This window comes from Acinonyx jubatus, chromosome B1, assembly GCF_027475565.1.
Source record: "Acinonyx jubatus isolate Ajub_Pintada_27869175 chromosome B1, VMU_Ajub_asm_v1.0, whole genome shotgun sequence".
Lineage (NCBI taxonomy): Eukaryota > Metazoa > Chordata > Mammalia > Carnivora > Felidae > Acinonyx > Acinonyx jubatus.
Genome location: NC_069382.1, coordinates 117,568,423 through 117,595,076, shown reverse-complemented (window position 1 = coordinate 117,595,076; position 26,654 = coordinate 117,568,423). Strand labels below are relative to the sequence as shown.

The 26,654-nt window shown below is 36.3% G+C and overlaps 1 protein-coding gene across 1 annotated transcript in view; it reads left to right on the top strand.

Annotated features, from left to right (window-relative positions):
* BANK1 (B cell scaffold protein with ankyrin repeats 1) overlaps positions 1-26,654 on the top strand; it is a 309,171-nt gene that overhangs the window by 234,964 nt on the left and 47,553 nt on the right. Inside the window, exon 8 of the mRNA XM_053217099.1 lies at positions 25,971-26,046. Within this exon, the coding sequence (XP_053073074.1) occupies positions 25,971-26,046 (76 nt within the window). The remainder of the gene's footprint in view (positions 1-25,970; positions 26,047-26,654) is intronic.

Here is a 26,654-nt window from a genome sequence, read left to right as displayed (position 1 = left end):
CTTATACACTGTGAATTTCCTATGGATGCTGTAACAGCTTACCACAGTCTTGAGAGTTTAAAACAATACAGATTTATTTTCTTATAGTTCTGGAGGTCGGGAAGTATGAAATAAGTTTTACGGGGCTAAAGTCATGATTATGGCACGGCTGGGATTTTTTTATAGGCTCCAGAAGAGAATCTGTTTCCTTGCCTTTTCCAGCTTCTAGAGGCTGACTCCACTCTTGCATTCATTAACTTTCCCTTTCTCTGTCTTTAAGCCAGCAGTAGTGGAGCATTTTCAAATCTCTTTCTGCTTTCAACTTCATACTACCTTCCCTCCTGTAGGGACCTTTGTCATTATATCAGGTCTACCCAGAAACCTAGGATGATCTGCCCATCTCTGGATCCTTAATTTAATCACATCTGCCAAGTCCTTTTTGTTATAAAAGGTAACATATTCACAAATTCTAGGGCTCAGGACATGGAGCTCATTGGGAAGCCATTAATCAACTTACTGTACACACCATTGGCTATAACAAATCACATCCCTAAACTCAGTATCAACAGGTGGTGAAATAGACATCACCTCTATGGTGAGAGAAACTTCAGAATAAAATGGCAAAGGGCACTAATACAGCATGGAATAAAGGAATGAGGCCACTAGTGTAATTAGTCAATGGCGTATGTGGATCGTGTATATTTTATTTAGATCTTTTAAAATATACTTAAATAAAGATTTGTAATTTTCACCATAAAGTTCTTGTACATTTTTTGTTAGATGTATCCCTAATATTCAATATTTTGATGGTATTTAAATGATATATTTAATTTTTTTCACTTTCTAATTCTTTATTAATGACATACAGACATGTAATTGGTTTTTATATCAGTTCTGTATCCAGTAATTTTCCAAGTATTCCCTTAAATCTCAGTGGTTGGTTGGTTGGTTGGTTGGTTTGTCTTATTTTGCTGAGATCACCAGAACAATCTTGAGTAGAAGTAGTGACAGCAAGAAGCCTTCTTTTGTGCCATTGCATTTCAACATTAATTATGATGTTTGCTATAGGGTTTTTGTTACTGTAGATATCTTTTTTTTTAATGTTTATTTATTTTTGAGACAGAGAGAGACAGAGCAGGAATGGGGGAGGGGCAAAGAGAGAGGGAGACACAGGATCGGAAGCAGGCTCCAGGCTCTGAGCCATCAGCCCAGAGCCTGATGCGGGGCTCGAACTCACGAACCGTGAGATCGTGACCTGAGCTGAAGTCGGACGCTCAACCAACTGAGCCACCCAGGCACCCATGTAGATATTTTTAATCAGTTAATAACCATTTCTTTTTATTCCTGATTTGCTAAGCAATAGTGTTTCTTTTATCATTAAATTCATTTGAGATATAGAAGCAAATATTTACATTTTGATAAATAAATTCACCTGCTGGTAAAAAGCTCTTTCTACAAAATACCTAGGCTCTTGATATCTTACTTACACATGTATCTTGAAGTTTATATAATTTTGTTTTAAATCACAGTTTCTAAGAATTTATATCAGTCACTCACTAAATATTCTCCCTAAAGTGAGTTTCGAAATGGATTGGTTAACTGTGCCTACCACTGACAATAGAAAATAACAATTTCCAATAATATCCTTATTCCATTTACCAACTGAAAAGAACTGCATCATGAAAGAGTCTTGGAATTCTTTGGTTCCCATTTAGAATATCCACAGAAGTAGCCTGCCAAGACTGAAGTTTCCCGAGCTCATGAAGCTAACACAAAATACTGTGAATATATTGTATTCCAGATGTAGAAAGGGACACAATCTTATCTAATTCAAGTGAGCTCTGCCTCATTCAGAGAGGATCAGTGTTGCTAACACATGAATGTTTTAGCGAACAATTTTTAAACTCTCTGGATATATATCTACTCTTCCCAAGTGCCTCTTCTTTACTAGAGTGTAGATTAATTCATGTATGCATCACTTAGTCATTTTAGGAAATATTTTTCAAGAACTACTATGTATTAGGGACTTCATAGGCACTGAGATACAACAGTGAACATGATTTTATCAATACTTTAAGCAGTTTACAGTTCTGTAGATGAAACAAACAAATATATAAACAATTACCATGTAGAACATGTGCTACTGTAGAACTGAATGTGGAATGCTACGGGAACCTGAAGGAGACTCAGTATCTTAGCCTTGGGAAAGGAGAAGAGGTTTGTTTGTTTTGTTTGCTTTGTTTTTTTTAATTTTCCTTGGACACCTAAAGTATAAGTAGGACTCACCTAGACAAAAAGTGCGAAAAACCATTTATATAGAGGTAATAGAATGTGCAAAGACCTGGAAGTGAAGGAAGGAATACTATATTCAGGAAAAAGATTCCTATAATCTGAGGCTTAGACAAATAGAAACAAAGATGAGTCTGGAGAGTCAAATCATGAATGCGCCTATAAGTTGAGTAATCATAAAATGTGTTGGAGTTTTTTGAAAGTGAAAGAGAATATACTAATAATTATAGCATAAGTAAACTGGAAATCACAACAAATTAGAACAATCCCAGGCAAGCCAAGATATGTGACCTTGCTTATAAGCGATGTGAAATTCTCCTCTTTACTATGATGCTATGAGGAACCTTTGATAGGTCTTAAGTAAGAGGGTAAGAAGGTAACATATTTAGATATTCATTTGACAAAGATTGCTTTTGCTGTAGGTTGGACGACTTATGGGTTAGGGAAGCAAAGATATACAAAAAGAAGAGAAATAGAGAAAAGGAAACAGATACATGTGTTGCAGTAATTCAAGTTGACAATGGGGTTGTGTCTTGACTAGCAGTGTAGAAGTAATGGAGATGGTAAAAAGTTGATAAATTCTGTAGAAATTTAGGAAATTAAGTCATCAAGATTTGATGATTGAGTGTTCAAAAGACTTAGTAGTGAAGGAGGAAGCTGGAAACACCAAGTTCAGTATTCACGTTTCTGCCCTCTGCAAACCGATTGAGCTAAAGGATCCAACACACAAGGGAACAGCCACTGAAGATGTTGTTTATAAGGACCTGCACTGTGTTTTGAATGAATTTTTTGTGGACCACGGTAGTTGGGGGGTTGTTGTTGTTGTTGTTCTAAAGTGTTGGACTAAGTCCTAAATGATCTGAGCTGTACCAGTGAATGATTGTAGTTGATGCTGGAACAGAAATACAAAGACCAGTGAGTAGAATACAAAGCCCATGAAGTGGGTAGAATACAAAAGCCCATGAAGAACACCAAAGCAAAGGCATGCAGGAGCAAAGGAGTGTGTGATCACATACTGATTTCTTGAATGTCAAAGGGGCAACACTTAAGTCCTGTGAATAAAGGCAGCCTTTCCATTCCCAGGCATGGACAAATGAGAGGTCACACCATCTGAGTACGATCTTGCAGTGTGTAGTGAAGTCCTTTAAGAACACCTGAGCGTTTTTTCTTTTGTCACTTCTTCTTCTCTTGAAGGGTTCTGATTTTATAGAGGTACAGGATGAGAGAGCAGGTTCAGGATATGGTAGGAACAAGAAAGAATTAAAGATCAGAATATGGATGGCCATCAATTATAGATGATCCTTGTGAGTCCTAGGAAGGTTGGGGTGGAACATAAACAGAAGGACTGTGGCCAGAGAGGCTCAGAAGCCAGGCCCTGGGAGGGGAAAGTAGAACCCAGACCAGATGAAAATTGGGCAGCATTCATCATGAAGTCAGACTAAGTAACAGGGTGCCACAGGCTGAGTCCAGCACAAAGCCCTAGAAACAAGATTTAGAAGTTCAACCACATTAACTGAGCAATCAATACAGGGCAGCAAAACCAAGAGAGAAGCCCGTTGCTTCATTCCCTTGTCTGTTCTACAGCCCGTCTCTCTGAAGCCCTACTTTTCAGAGCAGGAACACCACATTTAGGCTGCCTGTCCATCAACATCACCATTCTTTTGGCTCTCTACCATAAAAGGGTAGTGTGGGCAGTGTCAGCAGCATCCAGCCTTTCCAGAGTTCTCTCTCAACTCATTTGCTGTAGCATTCCTGCTCCTTCCTCACGTAGATGGAATCCTATTCTACTCTCTTTGTTCACTTACCTGTTTTCAGCACGTTACATCTTTCATGCATATGATCTCACTTGATATGTCACATAGTGATTAAGAGACCTGACTCTACTAGCAAAAAGACTTTTTTTTAAACCCCACTCTGGTACTTAACATCCAATCTTGGACAGATGACTTAATCTCTCAGTAACTGGGTTTCTTCTTCCGTGAAAAAGGAGGTAACCTAAGAAATTGAATGGTTTTAAGAGTTATGATAAGATATGAAAAGCACGCAGTACATTGCCTACCACATAATACTCGCTCAAAAATATTAGCAATTATTACTGTTGTTAACCTTGAAACCTTATATGGCAGACAACATGAATACAAGTACACACACACACATACGTCCAAAGAAAGTCTTAAAAATTAAATGACTGTTTCAAAGTTATACATCTCCCAACTTACAGAGTTTCAGGACACAACTTTAGACCTCAGACACAGAGCCTTATTAGATAAACTTGAACATAGTTTAGAGCAATTCCAGGAAAAATATCTAGACCTTCTGTCAAGACTCTACAGAACCAAGCAAGGGTGTAACCCTACTAAAATAGGCCATCCTGTTGCTTTTAGTAGCTACGGTGGGTAGCACAGTGGTCCCTTTCTCAAGTCACTTAAGTTGTTTTATTTGCCATCTAATCCTTAAGATTGGAAGGATACACTCAGTCCAGCTTTAACTGAATCAGTTATGCATATGTGCGTGTATTGTCCTGGCTATATATTGTTGTATAACATGCCACCCCAGAACAGTAGATTAAGACCATGAGGATGATTGATTTGTTCATAAATGTGCAATTTGGGCAGGGTTCAGTAAGGGAAGTTCATCTTTACTTGAAATGATTTCAGCTGGGACAGTTAAAACTAGGATTGGAGTATATACTTTCAAAAAATGGATCATTCAGATGTCTGGGAATCGGAGCTCTGGACTGAGAGCTCAACTAAGGCTGGGAGCTGGGAACCTCTGTTTCTCTCCATGTAGATGAAGATCTCCATGCTTCCTGGACTACCTCATCGCCTGGTGGCTGGGTTTCAGGAGTAAATATCCTGAGAGAGTTGTATCACTTTCATGGCCAACTTCAGAAGTCATGGAGAGGCATTTCTGCCCTATTCTTTATTCAAGGCAATCACAAAGACCCACCCCTTTTCAAGGAAAGAGAACATTAATACTTAATCTTAGTGGGGATTGGCAAGATTCTGGAAGATCATGTGGAGCAGGAAATATAAGAGGTGGGAAATATATACATGTATCTACTTCTACATAAAAAGCATATGTGTGTATATTTCATATTCAAATGTACATACTTGTAGTCATCTATATGAACTATTTGAGCTATATAAAATATCAGTCCTACTCTGGCACTACCTATATCCCTTTACCTGGCATATCGTATATTTATTTGTTTATTATCTGTCTGCCCTCCACTAGAATGAAGTGCCACAGAGACAGAAACTTTATCATATTTTATTTATTGCTATATCTTTGTTACCCAGAACACTGCCTGGCATATAGTAGGTGCTCAATTTTTTTGTTGAATGAATGAATAAATAAAAAATTTATGCATGAATAAATGAATACTGCCTCCAATATATAGGGCCATAAATTCACCACCATAGATGCTGGCTCTCAGGCTGGACTCTGAGACATCAGTTAAAAGAAAGGTTTGTGGCACTGTCTTCTATATATAACAAGCTTGATACATAACAAATAAAATGTTATTGAAGGTCCTGATATTTGCATTTGCAATTCCATGGAAATTGTAACTCTATAACCTCTTCTTCCTTTGCATTTTATTTCTCTTTCATAGACCAGCCATTGCTAGAAGCTTCAGCACAGGGATTTTTTTTTGGATGGTAGCTGTGAAGTATTAGAAAAGCAGTGACAGATACAAGGATTTTATTTGCCTTCCACAAGATGCCTCATAAAGCCGTAGTTAATAAGTTGCCCACATTCCCTTAAGGTGTTTTCAGCAGCTCATAATAGTATTTATTTCAGAAAGTATATCTTCTGTCACATTAAGGGTCAAGTAAAAATGATGTGAAATGACCTTGTTTGGCTTTAGAAAAATTAAAGCCCTAAAAGCATGGAAAGCAATAAAAGATTATTATGTGCCTTTTGTCAGATATGAGATGCATTATAATGAATCCCTTATGACAAGTACCTTTACAGCTTTAGTTGTAAACACTTATATCAGCTGCTAATTGTGATATCTAATAAGATCCTTGACACTATAAGTAGCCTCCTCCATAGACATTTTGGTTGTAATGAAAAACATTAGTAGCTACAGTGAGGATAAAACAAACAATAAATTCATGAATTACATAATGTTTCTCTGGTAAAGCATTTTTAGAATACTAAATTTTGATAAAATATACAAAAAGAATAATATGAAATTCTAAAATATGATATTCAACACTATTTGGGGGAAAATCAAATATCTCTTTACTCAAGATCTCTGAAGATGTCATTAAGAATATTTATATTAAGAACCTCCCAAAGAAAGCTTTCATATGAGAACTGTAATATATTATAGCAATATAATTTTTAGGTTCTCTGTATTTTTCCCTTAATATCAATATCAATATGTGATCACATATGACATATGACCAAGACATATTTATGAAACAAATGTATATATAAAGAAGATGCTACTTGTTAACCACCAATAGAACATGTTCATACCATTTGCAAGAAGTGGAGATAGATTTGAATCATTACTTCTAAAAATTCTGTGAACTGATAGATAAATAAGAAAGATGTGAATCTTGTCCTTGGAAACTTTACTCTTCATACATGGTTCTCATAAATACGGTATGGCATTCCAGTGGATCCTGTGTGGGGGAACAGCTAAGAAGAATGGAAAGGTCTATTTGGCACAATATTAGATTTTTTCACTCATGGAAGATAGACCCCTTTGTTGGAAACATCAATAAAGGACTTCACTTATTACCATCATCATTATCATTATCATAATCATGATAAATTACACTTATTTAGTACTTTATAATGTTCTGGAAACACACCAGCTCTTTATATATTATATTCGTTAATGCATTTACTCATCACAACATCTCTCTGAGGCAGGTACCATTAGCCAATTTTACAGATGAGTAAGCTGAGGGACAGAAATGTTGAATGCTTGGTCAATGTCACAGAGCTAATACAGGACACAGTTAAGATTCAAACTTGTCTATTGGCTCCTGAATTTATGCTCTTAACCGTGCTGTTTTATTGCTTCAAGAAAGCACAAAAGTACCCCTAAAGAAAAATTTAAAGCCCTAATTCAGAAAGTGATACGATAATGAAAATCTGGAATGCCATCAGGTATTGGGGTGCAGGCACTAAAACTTCAGAACTTGACACATGCTGTCACACTTGACCTGCACATGAAATGGCTTCTTCCCACTGCATAATAGTAATAGTACTTAGTTTATGCCAAGAATTAGCTTATCTAATTCTTGAAATAACCCAAAGAAATGGGTACTTGATTTACAGATGAAAACTAGTACCAAGGAAAATTAAATAATTTGTTCATAGTTAATAACCAGGAGCCACTTAGAATTTAGATCATCTTACCACAGATCTGTGCTTATAATCACTGTCTATGTGGTTCCCCTCATGAATGAATAATAGAATCCTCAGCAGACCCATTAAAAAATGTAAATGGCTGGGTGTCACTTCTAGAGATTCTTATGTAGTTGGTGAGGCCTGGGAATGATAGTTTATAAAACTTCCCCATTTGAATTTAATGTGCATCCAAGGCCAAGATCACTACACTATCTTGTACTGTTCCTCATCTTAAAATTATCTTTGGTCTTAGCCCCCTGTAACTCAAGAATCTGCATTATTCTTTCCAGGGTACGATAAGGTATGAACAGGAAACTTAAGTAATTTGTAATCTCCAATGCTTTCTAATATGGATTTTATTATATAAAACATGGGCATTATATGTGCAATGGATTTCCTTATCCAGTAACAAATAATAGATAGTTCTGAGTAGGATGTTATAATTTTAAATTTAATTTTTTCTGATCTTTCTGACAGATAATCTTTCCAAAACATATGATCTATTTAAATTGTCTTCTTGCTATATTTTTATCTTTAGTATACCTGGCCCACACATTTTTTTAGCTAGTGCTGCTCTGATTCACAAAAGGATAATAGAAGGGTCATGCTGAAAGTCTCATTAAACTACAGTTGAAAATGGCAATAAAGATTTGTTAACTCATTATATAAAAGCCCATCTTTCTGTGGCTTGTGTTTATTTCTTTTTAAAAGTGAAAAAAAAAATAAAACATTGAGCTAATGGGAAAGTCTGAAAAAGAATAAGTTAATTTAAGGGTGAAGAAATATAGTCCCTAAAATGTAATACCTACTACCCAGATGATCATGTGTTAAATATTTTGACAAACTGGAAATGCATATCTGTACAGCTGTTATTTGGCCAGATGAAGAATAATTAGAAAAAAAGCACAACTTCAACACCTCTCTTTTAGCAAATGACCTATCGGCTTTGAGCTGAAAATGTTGATAATGATTACAGAGGCTGTCAAACAGAAGTGGGTATTGTGTTCCAGAGACACATCAGTGCTGAAATGCAGAGTGCTTTGGCCTATCTTTGAAATGTTAACTGAAGATTCAAGAAATAAGAAAGAAAGCATGGATGTAAAATTTGCTGTGGTAATAGGGGCCACGGAAACAAGATCATCTGAAACCGCAATTTAAATTTAATTTTAGGGGTGCCTGGGTGGCTCAGTCGGTTAAACGTCCGACTTTGGCTCAGGCCATGATTTTACAGTTCGTGGGTTCAAGCCCCGCATTGGGCTCTGTGCTGACAGCTCGAGCCTGGAGCCTGCTTCGGATTCTGTCTCTCCCTCTCTCTCTGCCCCTACCCCGCTTGCAGTCTGCCTCTCTCTCTCTAAAAAACAAACATTTAAAAAAATGTAAATTTAATTTTAATCTTCTTGTCACAAAGCTTAAACAAATATAACTTATTAATATGTGGATTTTTCCTTTTCCTTTTCCTTTTATTACATCTATCAAGAGACAGATAAAGGCTACCTGATCAAAACGTTTCTCCTCTGGGGGTGCCTGGGTGGCTCAGTCGATTAAGCATCCAACTCTTGATTTTGGTGGAGGGCATGATCTCACAGTTCATGAGTTTGAGCCCCTACTTGGTCTCCGAGCTAACAAGTGCAGAGCCTGCTTGGGATTCTCTCTTTCTCCCTCTCTTTCTACCCCTTCTCCAATCACACTGACTGTCTTTCTCCCTCTGTCTCTTTCTCAGAATAAATAAACATTTTTTTAAAAACGTTTCTCATCTGCAAAGGGTAACACTTTCTGAAAGAGTTAACTACTGGTAAATAAATAGACAAAAAATAGAGAGAGACTTTTCTATCATCAGGAATATTCAGATTCATCTTTTAATGACTTTTAGGTCATCTTTCTTCCTGAACCATATCACAGGATTTTAATTGATTACTAGATTTTGTTGGATTAACTCCACAATTTTCTCTTATTATTCACATTCTCTAGAAAGTACATTAATCAAAGATAGAGAATATGAATTACAAACTCATTTTTACCACCAACATCAATTTTTAAACCCTCATTGTCGTTTATAGAATAGAACTCTGATCAGACATGATTTTTTCATTGAGTAAAAAGTTTCACTTCCTAATATCTATTATTTTCACTGGTCTCTTTTAGTTTTATCTATATATGGTACAAATTTTTTTAGATAGAAAGTGCCATCTTACAGTGTAAAGAGCATTGGACTTGGACCCACAGATACTAACCCCAAAGCCCTGGGTTATCCGGGATTTGAATCTCTGCTTTAAATACCAAGAGCCGTGGACAAGCCCCCATCTCTACATTTATCTTCTGTTGGACACACACTCCTGTGTGGCAGGACTGACCAGAGGATGGCGGTGTACGTGAAACTGCCTTGAAAACCATTAATTGCTTTATAAATGTAGAGAACAGTAATCAAACCTTTCTAAATCATGGAATCTGCTCCCCTCATTGTTTGACAGCGAGGCGAAAGGGAGTGCCTGTAGCCCCATATCACATATGTTTCAGAAAGGAAGTGTGGATAAAATCCTGATGAGGAGAAACTCACTTCACCTAGTGACCATGAACAAATCATTAAAAAAAACTCTGCCTCTGTTATCCCATTTGCGATATGAGTATAGTAACAGGTAATTGTGTATGTTGCTTGAGGTAGATTTAGAAGGAATAAGAGCCACACACACTTTAGTTCTGTGCTGCCAAGGAGACACAGCCCATTAAGTTATCAACTGATATTACTGTGAAACCCATATGTTCTTACTTGTAACATTTTCATCTTACAACAGTTTTTCTTCCTGAAAAATTGGGCCCAAAGCAAGATTCTCTGATTATAACATATGTCCATTCATCCCATTTTTTATTTCTCAGAACACAAGAAACATTTATGAGAGATTTTTTTTCCTGTATTTGTACCAAGCCAAATGTAAAAATGTAGCTGACTCCTGCTTCTCCAAAAGCACCTAGCTCGTTTGCAAACAGGGATGGCAGAGGAAAATAAACAGGGAAGTCTGGAGTCCTCTTCGCTTTGGCCTCTGGACCCAGTGCCTCCGTTAGTTCTCCTCCATTGGCATCTGCAAAGCTCAGATACGGTTTTGTGATGTCTTGCTTGTGCTTTCAACTGTCATTATTGCTGTTCCACCCATCTCTTCTTTGGGGACTAAGAGCGCACCTTCTGTTTCCTTCTAACTCAGATAATAGCTAAGACAGTACTCCTCTTAGCCTGTGCCCTACAGCCTGCACTGACACACAGCTGACTCCCAGACACCCGACCTGAAGGCTGGAAGCACAGAGGAGACAGGAAGGACTGTGCCACTAGGGTTTGCCTGCACCCCATACACAGACAGACGTCAGTTGCCCTACCCTTTAGTCAAGCTGGACAACCCACTGTGTGAACACAACCTCTGGTCTTCCATGTCCACATTTGATTATGTTGCTTTGACAGCCCAGGGTGCCCAACCCCTGCCTCTATCCCTGCTTTTAAACGCTCTCAGAGATGGGTCAAATGCCAGCTATCGCCCTGAGACTTGTGTGTTTCTTGCAAATTTTTGTCAGCTCTTTCTCCTGTGAATCCCTGCAACTCTTGATTCATAGCACCCTTAGATGACTTCTCATGTTCTTCCTTGTGTATGCTTATTTACTTATTTTCATTATTGTTCAGGCCCTCTAATAAGAGGCATTACCTGTGTAAACTTGGACAAGTCATTTAACCCCACTGTGCCTATTTTTTCATTCATTAAGTGAGGCTTGCAATATCAAACTTACCTCATAAAATTGTTTTGAGGATTAAATAAGTTAATGTAAGTACAGAACTTAGACCTGCGTCTGGTACATAGTTATGTAAGTTACTATTTTTTGTAATCACATTGTTACATCTCTCATATGTATTATAAGCATCTATGTGGATGCCTGTGTTTTTAAGAGAAATTTATGCTTCCTTACAATTTTATCTCCTAGTATATTTTCTGCTATTTGTTAGGTTATTAATAACTGTTTTTAAATAAGTAAATTTAAAAAGTGAAGTTTCTTTGCCATTGTTGTAATTCTTTAGAGACAACCTTTAGTATGATGAGCAACTCAACTTTTTAGTAAGGCACATATCTTTGTAAACTTCAAAATGTCCTCAAACATAGGGCATAATATTTAAATTTTTATTCATTCACTTAATTCAACTGTTAATAAATGCAAATCCCAGGTAAAGTAGTTCAGTCCTTATCTTACTGTTTCAATTTCATGATCTATAACAATGCAAAGTGGTTCAAATATCTAGACAGAATGTTAATATTAATCTAGAAAGTTAGATGACCTAGTGATTTAGTGATCATATTTATATATGCTAAGCCATTGTTGATTTCTATACAGTTTTACCGTATAAAGTTTCAGAGACACATCCAGACAAAATGAATAACATTAAATTTACTGTCTAGTGGCATATGAATTTCTTTTAAATTTTTATAGATTTTATTTTGTTAAAGAAATTTTAGACTGGCAGCAAAATTGAAAGGAAGGTAAAGGGATTTCCCATATTTCTACACATACATAGCAGCCTCCCCCACCATCGGTATCACTCACCAGAATGGTACATCTTTTACCAAGGATGAACCTACATTGACACATCATAATCCCCCAAAGTCCATAGCTAACCTTAGCATTCACTCCTGGTGTTGTACATTCTGTGGGTTTGGACAAAAGTATAATGCTATATATCCAAGATTATAATAGCATACAGAGTATTTCATTGCCCTAAAAATCCTCTGTGCTCTGCCTGTTCATCTCTCCCCCCACCCCACCCCAACCCCTGGGAACCACTGATCTTTCTACTGTCTGCAGAGTTTTGCCTTTTCCAGAATGTCATATAGTCAGAATCATACAGTATGTAGCCTTTTCACATTAGCTTTTATCACTTAGTAGTAGCCATTTATGATTCCTCCGTGTTTTTTATAGCTTAATATCTCATGATTTTTTAGCACTGCATAATATCCCAGTATTTAGAGGTACCACAACTTATCCATTCATGCACTACAGCACATCTTGGTTGCTTCTAAGTTTTTGCAATTGTGAATAGAGCTGCTATAAACATCCATGTGCATGTGTATACCTGTTTTCAACTCCTTTGGGTAAATACCACAGAGTGAGATTGTTATGCTGTATGGCAACAGCGTAGTTTAATTTTGTAAGAAACTTCCAACTTGTCTTCCAAAATAGGTATACCATTTTGCATTCCCACCAGCAATGGATGAGAGTTCCTATCACTCCATATCCTCACCAGCATTTGGTGTTGTCAATGGCCTGATTTTTGGCCACCCTAATAGGTATATAGTGATATTTTGTTGTTTTAATTTGCATTTCCCTGATGGCCTATGATGTTTATTTGCCATCTGTATGTATTATCTTCTTTGGTGACATATCTGTCAAGGTCTTTAGTTCATTTTTTAAACTGTCACTTGTTTTCTTATTGTTGAGTTTTAAGAGTTCTTTGTGTATTTTGGATAATAATCCATTATCAGGTGTATCTTTTTCAAATATATTCCTTCAGTCTGTGGCTTATCTTCTAACTTTCTTGATGTTGTCTTCTACAAAGCAGAAGTTTTTAATTTTAATGAAGTCCAGCTTAGTAATTATTTCTTTCATGGACTGTTTTGGTTCTCATCCAAAAAAGCATCACCATACCCAAGGTCATCTTGGCTTTTCCTAGGCTATCCTCTAGGAGTTTTATAGTTTTGCATCTTATATCTATGTCTATGATCCCTATTGAGTTAACTTTTGTGAAGGGTCTCAGGTCTGTGTCTAGATTCATTTTTTGCATGTGGATGCCCGGTTCTTCCAGAACCATTTGTTGAAGAGACTGTCCACCATTGTATTGTCTTTGTTGCTATGTCAAAGATGAATTGGCCATATTTATAGAGGAAATTATTTTTAATTTAAAAAGACTATTTTAGGGATGCCTTGGTGGCTCAGTCAGTTGGGCATCTGACTTTGGCTCAGGTCATGATCTCACGGTTCGTGAGTTTGAGCCCCACATTGGGCTCTGTGCTGACAGCTCAGAGCCTGGAGCCTGCTTCGGATGCTGTGTCTCCCTCTCTCTCCACCCCTCCCCTGTTCACGCTCTGTCTCTCTCCTTCAAAAATACATAAACATTAAAGAAAATTTCAACAGACTATTTTAAACTATATATATATATATATATATCTTATTGTGAAGCAATTTTTCAGTCAACTGCCATGGTTAGCTATTTGGAAAAAAATAGCTGTCTACATTTAAAACCAGAAATCCCGCTCAGAGGATATGTAAAAGGAAAACCAAAGGTGAACTGCATTAGGTAAATTTATTTAAACTTCATGTTAGGTTACACACTCATGGAGTTACTTCCAGATGAAAATGCGTATTAAGATACACCTTGATTTCCATTACACTAGTCCTGATTTCTTCCTCTTTTTAAAAAATTTCTAAATTTATTTATTTTGAGAGAAACAGAAACAGCATGAGTGGGGGAGGGGCAGAGAGAGAGGGAGAAAGAGAATCCCAAGCAGTCTCCCCAGCACTGTCAGTGCAGGACCTGACATGGGGCCCGAACTCACAAAACTGAGAGAGTTAAGAACCTGAGCTGAAGTCGGACGCTCAACCAGTTGAGCCCCCCAGGAGCGCCAGTCCTGATTTCTTTTAGGTTATGAATGTGAAAATTAGGAATTATTTTCACAAGTGAAATCTGCTAAATAAATCACCTGCAGTTTAAAAATGCTAAGCTACCCTCTCACAACAAGACTGTTTGCAATTCTCAGTGATGGAAGGAAGTGGGATGAGGCTCATTTGACCATAATGATAGACTGTGAACAGTACCCTGAGTGTCTTGATTGGGGCCCCCACAAGATAAAATTTATTTCATTGTTACAAGTTAAAAGCTTTCAGATTTCTGAGCTAAAGAAAATGGCATTTTTATTCCAAAGAGAGCTTATTGGTTTTATTGATTCTCTTCTATTTTGATTTTACGTGTGGGTATATGGGAAGTATATTTCTTTAACATATGACAATGCTGTTTCTTCTGCCACAAAGGTTTTCCATTTTATTTTACCTTAAATGGACTGAAAATTTCTTTCAACAAGTTCTGTTATCAACTTACCAAATTTATTCTACTACCATTTTTAGTTGTTTGGAGGACATAAAATGCATTTTTGTAATGTTCCTTAAATAGATTCCTATTTAGGTAACATCTAATGTCCTGCCAATGTACTCAACAAAGTTAATGAGAATGGGAAAGGTCTTCCGGTAACTGATTTGAAGGGAACCTGGGAAATTGAGATGGGGTGAAAATGGTGGCTTTTAATAAAGAGAACTATTCACTGAGGTTTTTCTGATTATGAGACACTGCTTTGCTACTGAATGATTTTGAGAGTGTAACTAGTTAAACTCCACAATTTAAATATAACATTGTAAAGTGAGAGGAAATGCAGAGTACTATGGTGCGTTTCAGTATATAGAAAAAATTGAATCCACATATATAAAATGTGTATTTTTTGTATATTTTTATTGTAGTGACTTTTTCTGTGGGAACAGCCTCTTCTGAATTGTCACCTGCCTTCAAATTGAAGTTGGAGGCTAGAAATTGTATTTACATTCCCACCATGTCTTCATTAATTTATGATTCACCTTTTCTGTTTATCTTCCATGTTTTAAATGCTCTGATCAATAAGAATTGACTCTTCTAATTCTGTGTTTGGAAGCAAGGGACTATTCTAGCCACATAAACACCTACTTCGAATAAATTTGCAACAATATAAGCTTTAAGAATCGTTCTGTTTAATTTGTCAAAAACACTTATTTTCTGATAGTAATAATGTAAACTTAAAGGATCTTTTGTTTCACATGTCCAATAATACATATTATTTAACAACTGAAGAGTATAATCTTTGTTGGAAACTGCTGGGCCTCTAAGTAATATTTAATGTTGGTTTCTGGCTTGGATTTCAGAAACCACCTGCTCCTCTGTTTTCAGATAAATGATATGTCCAGCAACTGTGGAGATGACAATGCTAGCCTTTTGTTAAATTCAGCTTGGTTTTTTCCATTGGTTCTCCTCGACCCTCACTCAGATTATCCAAGCCTTAGAAAAAAAAGAAAAAGTGACTTGTAGTAATGACCAACCTAAACGTAAACCTGGCTACCTCTTTACTAACTCCAAGCTGCCAGCTTGGAGACATGTAAACCCATCCATTATTTAGTGTCTATCTAGTTTTCCTCAAAACAAAAGCATGTTTTTTTAATTTGATTTTATTGGAGCATTCAAAACAACCTATAATGACTTATACTTTTGACCTCACGGTATTTTGCATTTCCTCTACAGAACTTTACCTTTTTTTTAGCTTAGACTTTTGAAACTAAAACTTATTTCAAGATTTTAGAACTGAGAATAGCAAAGCTTCCTGCTGCTGTCACATATGTGCTTTTGTTCTTCTTATAGGAATAGAAAAACAGAGTTAAGGTAATGAATGCAGCAATTACAGGCTCATGGTTTATTAAAACCAAATTCTTTAGTCTCTTCTTAACTACTCATCTGTGTGCTTTGAGCCTCATCCATGTCCAATTTACTCTTCCATGCTCTTGGCAAACCCATTAAGAAATACCCTTCTGAGCTACCACCTGTGTTCCCTTACATCAGTCATTTAAGCTAGAAGATATTCTAGGACTATACAAGTCCTTGCTGTGGTATCAACATCATAAAACCAAATATAACTTATTTGTGAATTCCATACTGTAAGAATCACTGGAGAGGCCCTTTCCTCAAATCTGCTAACATCCGGTTCTTAGGGTGCTCTATATATCATAGTCAGTGGAAAAAGTACCCCAGGAGATATTCCTTGTATAGCCTACATGATCATACCAAGGACCCCTGCTTAATTTCCATTCGTTTAATTGGTCCAATATTGATCACCATCACATCTTTTATAATTCCTCACACTCCAAAATAAGCATTTTGTTTAATTGTAAACTACAAAAAAAAAAAAAAAAAAACCCTGCTATTTGGAGGTCTTTATTTTTTTTTCTCTATATTCCAACTTGAGTAGACCTGATCTGGGGCGCCTGGGTGACGCAGTCGGTTAAGCGTCCGATTTCAGCCAGGTCCCTATCTCGCGGTCTGTGAGTTCGAGCCCCACGTCGGGCTCTGGGCTGATGGCTCTGGGCTGATGGCTCGGAGCCAGGAGCCTGTTTCCGATTCTGTGTCTCCCTCTCTCTCTGCCCCTCCCCCATTCATGCTCTGTCTCTCTCTGTCCCAAAAATAAATAAACGTTGAAAAAAAAAATTTTAAAAAAAAAGAACTGATCTTTACCCAATCTTATAAATGAATATAAATTTTGACATAAACACGGCTTAAATATGAAAAAACAGGACACATTTATTTTCATAAATATGAAAATATGAATAAAAGGTCATTCTGTAATAAAATAATGATCTTAATGACGATAATAGAGATAACAGTCGTTTAGTGCTATGTGGCAAGTTCTATGCTGAATACTTAATAAATATTTTCTTATTTAAAATCTGCAATAATCCTGTGGCATGAGGTATATTTATGCTGTTTTTTACACCCAGAGAAGCTAAGAGTGAGGAATATGCTGAAGCTGACATAGGTACTAAATAGAGGTGTCAGATTTGAATCCAGATTTGTCTGACATTACTTCTGGACTCAAACTCTTAACCTGTATAACATGTATTTATAGATGGGATGTTTAATAGCAATATCAATCACCATCATCACCATAATCCACAAATATTTCCAATATTCCACAGTTCAGACATAATAAACAAATGTGAACTCCACTCACTGTATCAAAATTCACAGGTTCTTCCCAAAATTCACCTGCTTCTTTGAAGGGGTAGCTTTGCTCGTTGCCCTCTGCATATGGCCTGCTCAACCTAGATTTCGCTTGCACCATTCTCCTTACCAAGAATACCCACATTCTTTCTTATTCCACCAATTCATCTATAGTTTATTCATCCATTAGCTCCTGGGACTAGATTCAAGATTTAACTCTCAAATTCTACCCATTTTTCAAATTCCAGCTCTAGTTATCCCAACCTAGAATGATTTCATTCTTCTTACCTTCTATTGCACTCTTTAGTAAAACCAAACACTTCAGAGACTGCAATTGTTTTATGCATTTCACTTTCATTTTCCTAGCTAAATGTTCAGCATCCTGGCGACATATTATGTGTAACAAATTTTGTATAACCCCTGGAAAATTTTCATAGTGTTGCAGTATTATGCACATAGCAAACATTCAGTAAATATCTGTTGGCTGATTAACCAAGGTTGGTGTCAATGGTCATGCTTGAAAATGTTAGATGGAATGTGTAGACACATACTAAGAATTTCCCTGCATTTCGCATGTTTTGATCAAATTTCCTGTACCAAAAAGTAATTCTTCTTCAAGATGCTTTAGTTGAGTTCTGAATACCATTCTGAAATCAAGAAATGTTCATTAAGAATGATTCTCTTAGCTTTGACCATTGACTTCTGTGATTACATCCTCCTTCTGACTGTCTCTGACATTTTTCTCTCTGTGTTCTTCTCTCTTTTATTACTAAACCCTTTCTTTCTGGATGTCTCTGTGGCATTTAACTTCGTTTCTGAATGAGGGGTACAACTACATGGTTCTTGTTTTCAGTGTATTGTTCAGAAGCCCCCAATACCCAATCAACCCATATAATTTCATGGCAAGTTTTTAATTTTTTTCATTTCCAAGAAAAAAAATATAGTAAGATTTGATTGAGTGTAATTTATAGTTTGTTGTTCAATTTTTGTATCTAAGCACTTCTTTTGGTATCTTTATAACTTAATTTGGATTTTGTACTTATTCTTCAGTTAAGTTCTGTCAGCCTGTTTCATAGTTAGGAGTCTTGGGGCACCTGGGTGGCTCAGTCGGTTGAGCGTCCGACTTCGGCTCAGGTCATGATCTCGTGGTCTGTGAGTTCGAGCCCTGTGTCGGGCTCTGTGCTGACAGCTCAGAGCCTGGAGCCTGTTTTGGATTCTGTGTCTCCCTCTCTCTCTGCGCCTCCCCCACTCATGCTCCGTCTCTCTCTCTCTCTCTCTCTCTGTCAAAAATAAATAAACATTAAAAAAAATTTTTAAATAAAAAAATAAATAAAAAATAAAAAAGAGTCTTGCTGACCAAATTAAAAGTTTATTTGACCACCATATTTGTGCTTTCTGTTTTCCCAAATTGGTAAGCTTCTTAACTTCATAAAGAAATGGGAAGAATCATCATTTAATGGCCATGTACCCATTCCAGATATATTTTCATATGTTACATGAAATAATGCAAAGCTTATCTAAGGTGTTGGTAAATATCTTGACTTCAGACTCTGACCTCATATTTCATAGAAAAGATGTTTTTTATCAGTGCCTTCATCTCTAAATGACAAGAGTTCTCTAGAGGGTACCAGATAGCATTGAGCTGAACAGAAATTTACATTGCCATATTTGACCCCTTTTCAACTGGGCTTTGGCATCAAAACTCTAAAAAATCTTGTTCGTCTCATCTCCTTGATATTTATTAGATCTGCCTTCTTCATTAAGTATTTTCTTTAGTCCTCAATATTCTTCACCTTGGTTATTAAAAGAGTACCCTTTCCTCTTACCCACTGTCATAAGAATTATTTTTCTCAAATATAGGCAGGAATATGCTACTTCCCACTTCTTGGGAAATAATTACTTACTCAAGAACTTTTAAAAGCTTATAAAATAAAATCTTAATGTACCAACACATCTTGGCATTTCAAATATATCCTTCCTTGCAACCTAATCAAACCAACTAGGAACCATTCACCAAGTCATCCTGCTGTTTCAGTCACTTTTGCCAGCCAGCCAAGAATTTGCTTCCTCCCTTTCTTTACAGATTAAAACCATACTTACCCTTTAAAACCTAGTTTCAATACCTTTCAATACCACCCACCCTGAAATATTCGCTGTTCCATTCTCTTAATCAAAATGATTCTGTTTCTCTGTGTCTTGTTGCATTTTTCACGTATATGTATATTTTAAAAGCTTGTTTCGTTTTGCCTTATCTATATTCCTTCTCTTACCCACAGTTGTAAAATGCTTGAGGTTTTGGATCATGCAATTTTGATATTTGCATATCCCACTCTTGCAAGTACCATGTTTTGTGCATGTGTGCTTTGGGTGTTATTACCTACTATCTTCATAGCCCTTGCCTGCAATAAAACATGTTTGCTAACATGTCTAATTCATTTTTTGAAAAATTTTAAGCACAGTTTCCCTATGCACATCATTGTTCTTGAAACTCTATACATGTTGCCTTCCATTCTTCACTTCCACTTTACTCTTTAAGATTCTTCAATCCAGTATGAATTTACCTAGTTGCATTATAATTCCCTCACCAAGGTCACCAGTGACCTTGACTGAAAAATATTATGAACTGTTTTCATAGCTGTTCTTTTTCACTCTTCTGAATCGTGTAATATTGAGATTTACTTGAAATCCTCTTAGTCCATTCAGGTTGCCATAACAAAAACTGTATAAGTTGGTTCTTATAAATAACTCTCGTTTCTCACACTTCTGGAAACTGGGAATTCCCAGAACATGGTCCCAGCAGATTCAATATCTGATGAGGGCACTCTTCCTGGTTCATAGATAGCCACCTTTTCACTGTAGCCTCATACAATAGAATGGATAAAGGATTTCTGTAGGGTTACTTTTATAATGCACTAATCCCATTCATGAGGACCCTTCCTCGTGACCTAATCACCTCGCAGAGGCCCCCATGCCTAACACCATCACTTTGAGAGAATTTCGACATACGAATTTTCTTTGAGAGAATTTCAACATATGAATTTTGGGGTAGACACAACCATTCTCTCTCCTGATTTTTCTGGTATCTCTCCCTCTAGGTTTTCCCCTTTGCTTTTATGACTGTTCATTCTAATATCCTTTACTGAATCATAGACAATAGACCTTAGAATAGTTTGAAGCAAATGATATATCCAAGAATCATCATGATATAGATATAAAGTAAAGACAGGGGAGTGAATAAGATCACCTAAAGAAAATGCATTCTGTGAGGACAGACAAGCATGGAACCCAGGAAAAGCCAACTTGTAAGGAGGGTGGGGCAGTGCAGGCTATAGACTACATAGAAAAACAACTTTTAGTCAGAAAGATATCTAAATCCTTACATTTTCATTGTGACACATTGTTTTAATATTATATCAGTGTGTGAACAAGAGAATAAACCAATTATCCACAAGCTCCTTTCAGACTTTGGATCCTATAATTTTAAATGAAGATTAACTATTTTTTACATTTACAACTACAATCCTAACAAAGGAATGAGTTTTAATTTTATCATTCCCACTTTAGTGACAAAGATGGCTGAAGTCAAACCAAGTATATGGTCCAATAACAGTGCAGGTGCCTGATCGATGAAGCCACAACTGCAGTGGGTTTGAAACAAACACTACCAAAATAGAGCGAGAATGTGGTGACAGGGTCAGGAGCCAAGCCTAAAGTTTATGGCAGTTGTCAGAGCTGCATCATGGGCAGAGATTAAGGTCAAAACTTGTCTAAACCTGAAGCATATTTCCTCAGGCTATTCTAATGAAATTTTGGTCCGTACTAAGGAAAATGTCGACTTTTCCCCCCTCACAGCTCTGCATCTATTTTATTCTCCTTTTTCTTCTCCCAATCATGGGTGGACTTCCTATTTAATTTTTACACTCCGGATTCCAATTCCTATTATATAAAGAGAACTTTGTGGGGCACTTGGGTGGCTCAGTCGGTTAAGCATCTGACTCTTGATTTCAGCTCATGTCATGATCTCATGGTTCGTAGGATTGAGTCTCTTGTCGGGCTCCGTGGTGACAGAGCGGATCCTGCTTGGGATTCCTTCTCTCCCTCTCTCTCTTCCCCTTCCCACATGCATGCACATGCTCTCTTCTCTTCTCTCTCTCTCTCTCTCTCTCTCTCTCTCAAAATAAATAAACTTTAAACAAAAAAGAGAGAATTTTCATAAGAAATTAGAAGATTCTGCTTTTAGACCATATTCCTAGATGGCCTAAGGAGAAATAAATCCTCTTAAAAGATGTAGTGAGAGCTAAGATAGCATACTCCTACAATTCATCTTCAAAAAAACTTTTTTGAGACTCTTATTCATGGCTTTAGTAAAACATTGTTCATTATTCTTAACATTTAGTAAGTATACTCTTTATTATTTCCATTGGAATATTATCTCGGATTCTGCAGCTTAGTACATACATTTTGGGTAAAATATAAAATGTTACAGGCCAATTTGTTATTCTTCGAACATATATGTCTTCTTACTCTCATTCCACAGACTGCCGTGTGCTTTACAGCTGGCAAAATCGTTTAAAGTCAACACTGTGGAAAGTTGGGCAAGAGTTAAGCTAATTATAATATCTTCAGAATCTCATAACAAGATTTGGAAACCAACTGCCATGTGAAGATTGTTTTTATTCACTCCCTCAAAATCAGAATATTATGATCAATTTGTGCAGTGCTGGATGCCAAGCTATGTGGAGCTTTATAAACCTTAGTCAACACGTTCTCTTCTTAGTTTATTTTTGATAATGAATGATTTTAATTTCATTAAACATTGTCTGTGGGCTGGAATATTACACTGAGCATATTCAGCTAATAGATTCCATTATTTAAGCTGAATTTTTCATTTAGAGAAGTAGGACTCATGGCAAGCATCAAGATAATTTTTTCATCCAAACTCCTCATACAGAAAGCAACTTAATAAAATTTGGCGCTGATTATCTGATTCTTCCTTAATTCTCCTTTTCACCTCTAAGGACTGAATTTGTGTAGTGAAGTAAGTAAAATATTGTATTCTGATCATTTTATTATTTTGTCTTCTCTTCTATAAAAAATATGAGAGTTGTGAGAATGAGAATTATGTCTCTTATTTTTAACTTATTTTCCTTAATTGCTAACAGAGTAGTTAGCACATAGTAGGCCTGCATATTTATTTAACAAATTAATGAATACAGTCAGACTCTAGCTTTAGAAAAAGGAACTTATTAAAGAATTACTGCTTTTTCGTGCCTGTCTCTATTATCTTATAAATTATCAAGGTATTTTTAATAACAAAATCATACTGCCACACTTCAATCAGATACGAAGTTTATATTCTAGTTCTTTTTCTGTCAGCAAAACTTCTAGAGGCACACAACTGAGAAGAAATGAGCTAAATAACTATTGGTTCATTCCTGATGATTTCCCCATCAAATCGATGTGATCACTGTACTTTATTAAATGTAGAATTATATTTTGTAGGATGAAGAAAAATCTAACATGTGCAGGTTACATTCATTGAGCAATTACTATGTGGTTACAGGTACTATGTGTTTTGCTTACATTATTCTCATTTAGCCCTCTCAGCAAACTGGTGGCATAGATAATACTATTCACATTTGGCAGCATAGAATATTGAGATATAGAGTTGCCCAATATAACACAGCTAATAAATCATAGAGCTGTGGTTTGTTCTTAGATTGACTTCACAAGCCATGCTCTGCCCACTGTACCACACAGCCAAATACTAAAATCAGATGGCCAGCACACTTGTCTTTGAAACCATCATCGATTTCCTTCAACAGTTATTAATATGTCACCAATCTAACATATTTTTTAAAATAAATATGATTATAAGCATAAGGAATTCAGGTAAGAAACAACTATTTTGTCATTTAAACATTTCTAAAGATCTCTCATTCCTGAGAAAACGACTAATCTCTGCATAGCCTGATATACAAAATGTCAATTTTGCATGATAATTATAAAAGTGCTCAAAACCTGTCAAACTTTAGCTCCTTTTTAAATTTGGAAAGCATCTTCCTTCAGTACATTTTTGGGCTTGCTTGTTTATTAATACAAATGTCATATAGCTTATAACATAAAAATGATTCCATTAGATTTTAACCTCAGTACATACACATACGTCTACATGCTTGCCCACAGTCTCATTATTCGTTCACAGATTTTGTGCTCATAATGTCTAGGCTTGTGAATAGTATGTAGAAAATTTTTACATAATTTCTGAAATCTTTGAAAACAATCCCTGTTATTCTAGTAAAAACTTCCTGGATATGATTTTAAAAGTATTATGGATTTTTAAACATATTCTTGATCTATCTTATGAAATAAAGAGGTGAGGCTAATTGGAAACAAAGAATGTCTGTATTAAACAATGTATTTAATAGCAAAGCATACAAGTATCAATCAACATGTCAAAGTTATATGACTTTTCATATTAGCATTTTATTAAGTCCACCAAGGGGAAAATATGATTTAAATATGAAATGAGCTTCTGCATCAGGTTAACTAATAATAATAATAATAATAGTAAAGACACTTTTACTTTCAAGATTTCACTGGAAATCAAAGACCATGTTGCTTCTCTGGATAGCATTAATAGAGAGAAAGAGAAAGAAAGAAAGAAAGAAAGAAAGAAAGAAAGAAAGAAAGAAAGAAAGAAAGAAAGAAAGAAAGAAAGAAAGGAAGGAAGGAAGGAAGGAAGGAAGGAAGGAAGGAAGGAAGGAAGGAAGGAAGGAAGGAAGGAAGAAGAAAGGAAGGAAAGAAAAGAAAAGAAAAGAAAAGAAAAGAAAAGAAAGAAAAGGGGGGAGAGAGAAAGAGGAAGGAAGGAAGGAAAAATAAATTCCATTGGGCTCCCATTGGCCAGAGTGACTGACCAATCAAATTGATGACGTCTATATATAGCTCAAATACCCTTGCATACCAAGGCTATTATAAATTTAATAATGTTTCAATATGGATGCTTCTAATTTTTAAAGGAACGTTCTAGAGGCACCTGAGTGGCTCAGTCGGTTGAGCATTGACCTTCGGCTCAGGTCATGATCTCACAGTTCGTGAGTTGGAGCCCCATATCAGACTCGCTACTGTCCGCGCAGAGCCCGCTTCGGATCCTGTCCTCCTCTCTCTCTGCCCTCCCCTCACAAAAATAAAACATTTTAAATAGATAAACAAACAAACGAAGGGACATTTAAAATGCAGAGCAAATGGACTAATCATTTAAGTTGTAGTAAGAACAAAAGCATAAATCATTTGAATAATCACTTGAGGTTCATGGTAACAAAATGTGACCTATATTGATGCATCCAACCTCCATCTTTTTCTCTAGATGCTTTTGCACAAATAGAACTGTCACTGGTATTACTTACCTTTCTCTAGGAGCACCAATATGTTCCACTACTGTAGATCCCATGTCTCCTTCAGAGATTATAAACAAAGACTAGCAATTCAGAGATAACAGGTTTCTGTCTTTTCTCAGTAATTCCCCCTTCTAAGTATAGTGGAACGGACTTCAGAAAAACAAACGTAAATCCCCTTAGTCTGTTTCTTTTTTTCTTTTTAAAAGATGGAAAATAAGCCATTTTGCAGTTTCACTGGCTTTCACTGTATTATTATACTTGATGTAATTAAGAAGTCTTTTGAACTGGTAAAAGATACAGAAATATTTTTTTAAGTTTACTTATTTATTTTGAGATAAAGAAAGAGAGAGCCTGAGCAGGGGAGGAACAGAGAGAGGGGGACAGAGAGAATCCCAAACAGGCTCTGTGCTGTTGAGTCCCAAAACAAGCCTGCAACCCATTAACCATGAGATCATGTCCTGAACCAAAACCAAGTGTCAGGCTGTCAACCAACTGAGCCATCCAGGCACCCCAGAAATGTTAAAAGAAAGGAAAGAGCGTGATTTTTAAGAGAAATAGTTGTGTTCAATTTTCAGATCTTATTTATTGCACCTAAATTTCATGACCATTGCTTTGAATCTTAAAGTAATTGCAGTAAGCTTCATTTTCAATCAACTTATTATTTATTGGAAATGTCTAATTGCCGCAGTATACTTTTAATACTTTATGTCATTGAACAATTGTATTGTAGCTGGCACAAATATAATAGCTGAGATATGTAGTATAAACAAAGTACTTAAAGAAATACTAAGACAATTTCTTATTTCCACAGATATTAACTTTCCATTTGATATATGTAATGATACAGATGCATTAAGATGAACGGATAGGGGCCCCTGGGTGGCTCAGTCAGTTAAGCGTCCGACTTCAGCTCAGGTCATGATCTCATGGTTTGTGGGTTCGAGCCCCACATTCGACTCTGTGCTGACAGCTCAGAGCCTGGAGCCTGCTTCAGATTCTGTCTGTCTCCCTCTCACTCTGCCCCTCCCCACTCATGCTCTCTCTCTCTTTCAAAAAAATAAACATTAAAAAAAATTTTTTAAGATGAATGGGTATTATTAAAAACATTCATTTTTTTTCAGATCCCAGAAGTTAGCAGAAATGATCAAGAAAATGACTATGAAGATGATTTTACTTCATTATTTGCATATTCTTCTAGTAAGTATTCCTGTATGTTATGAATACATGTATATATGTAACATTTATATTAAGGTACCTGTAACTGGTCAAGTAAGACTGAAGAGTGCATGGAGAGCATGGAAAGGCATTTAATTAACTAAATGTCCTCTCATTTATAATACGGTAAAGATGTTACTACATTATCTTGCCAATTGAAATACTTCTATTAAGTTCAGTGTTGAATAATCAAACCCCAGTTTTTCCTACCCAGAGAGAATACACAAGTCAGATTGATGCAAATATTTTGACTATTTGACAACTCTGCTTTTTCAGTATTTTTTAAAACAAAGTCACATTCTTTTCAGACCTTAGTTTTCTCTGCTAGGAAATGAGAAGCTTGGACTAGGTCTCTCTCTAAGGTCCTTCCTGGCTGTCATAGGATGTGGTTCTATATTCTAATGTCTGAGGGCTAATTCAGTCTCCCTACGTGTGTATAACTACCCATTATGCCAGATTCCGCTGGTATACAATAACTTCCTTCACCAGCACATCTGAAAGGCATCCCCCATGCAGCATTTCCAAATCCAAAATCCCTAATGCTTGGTGCTTTCAAACCTACACCACCTGCTGACTTTCCCATTTCAGTA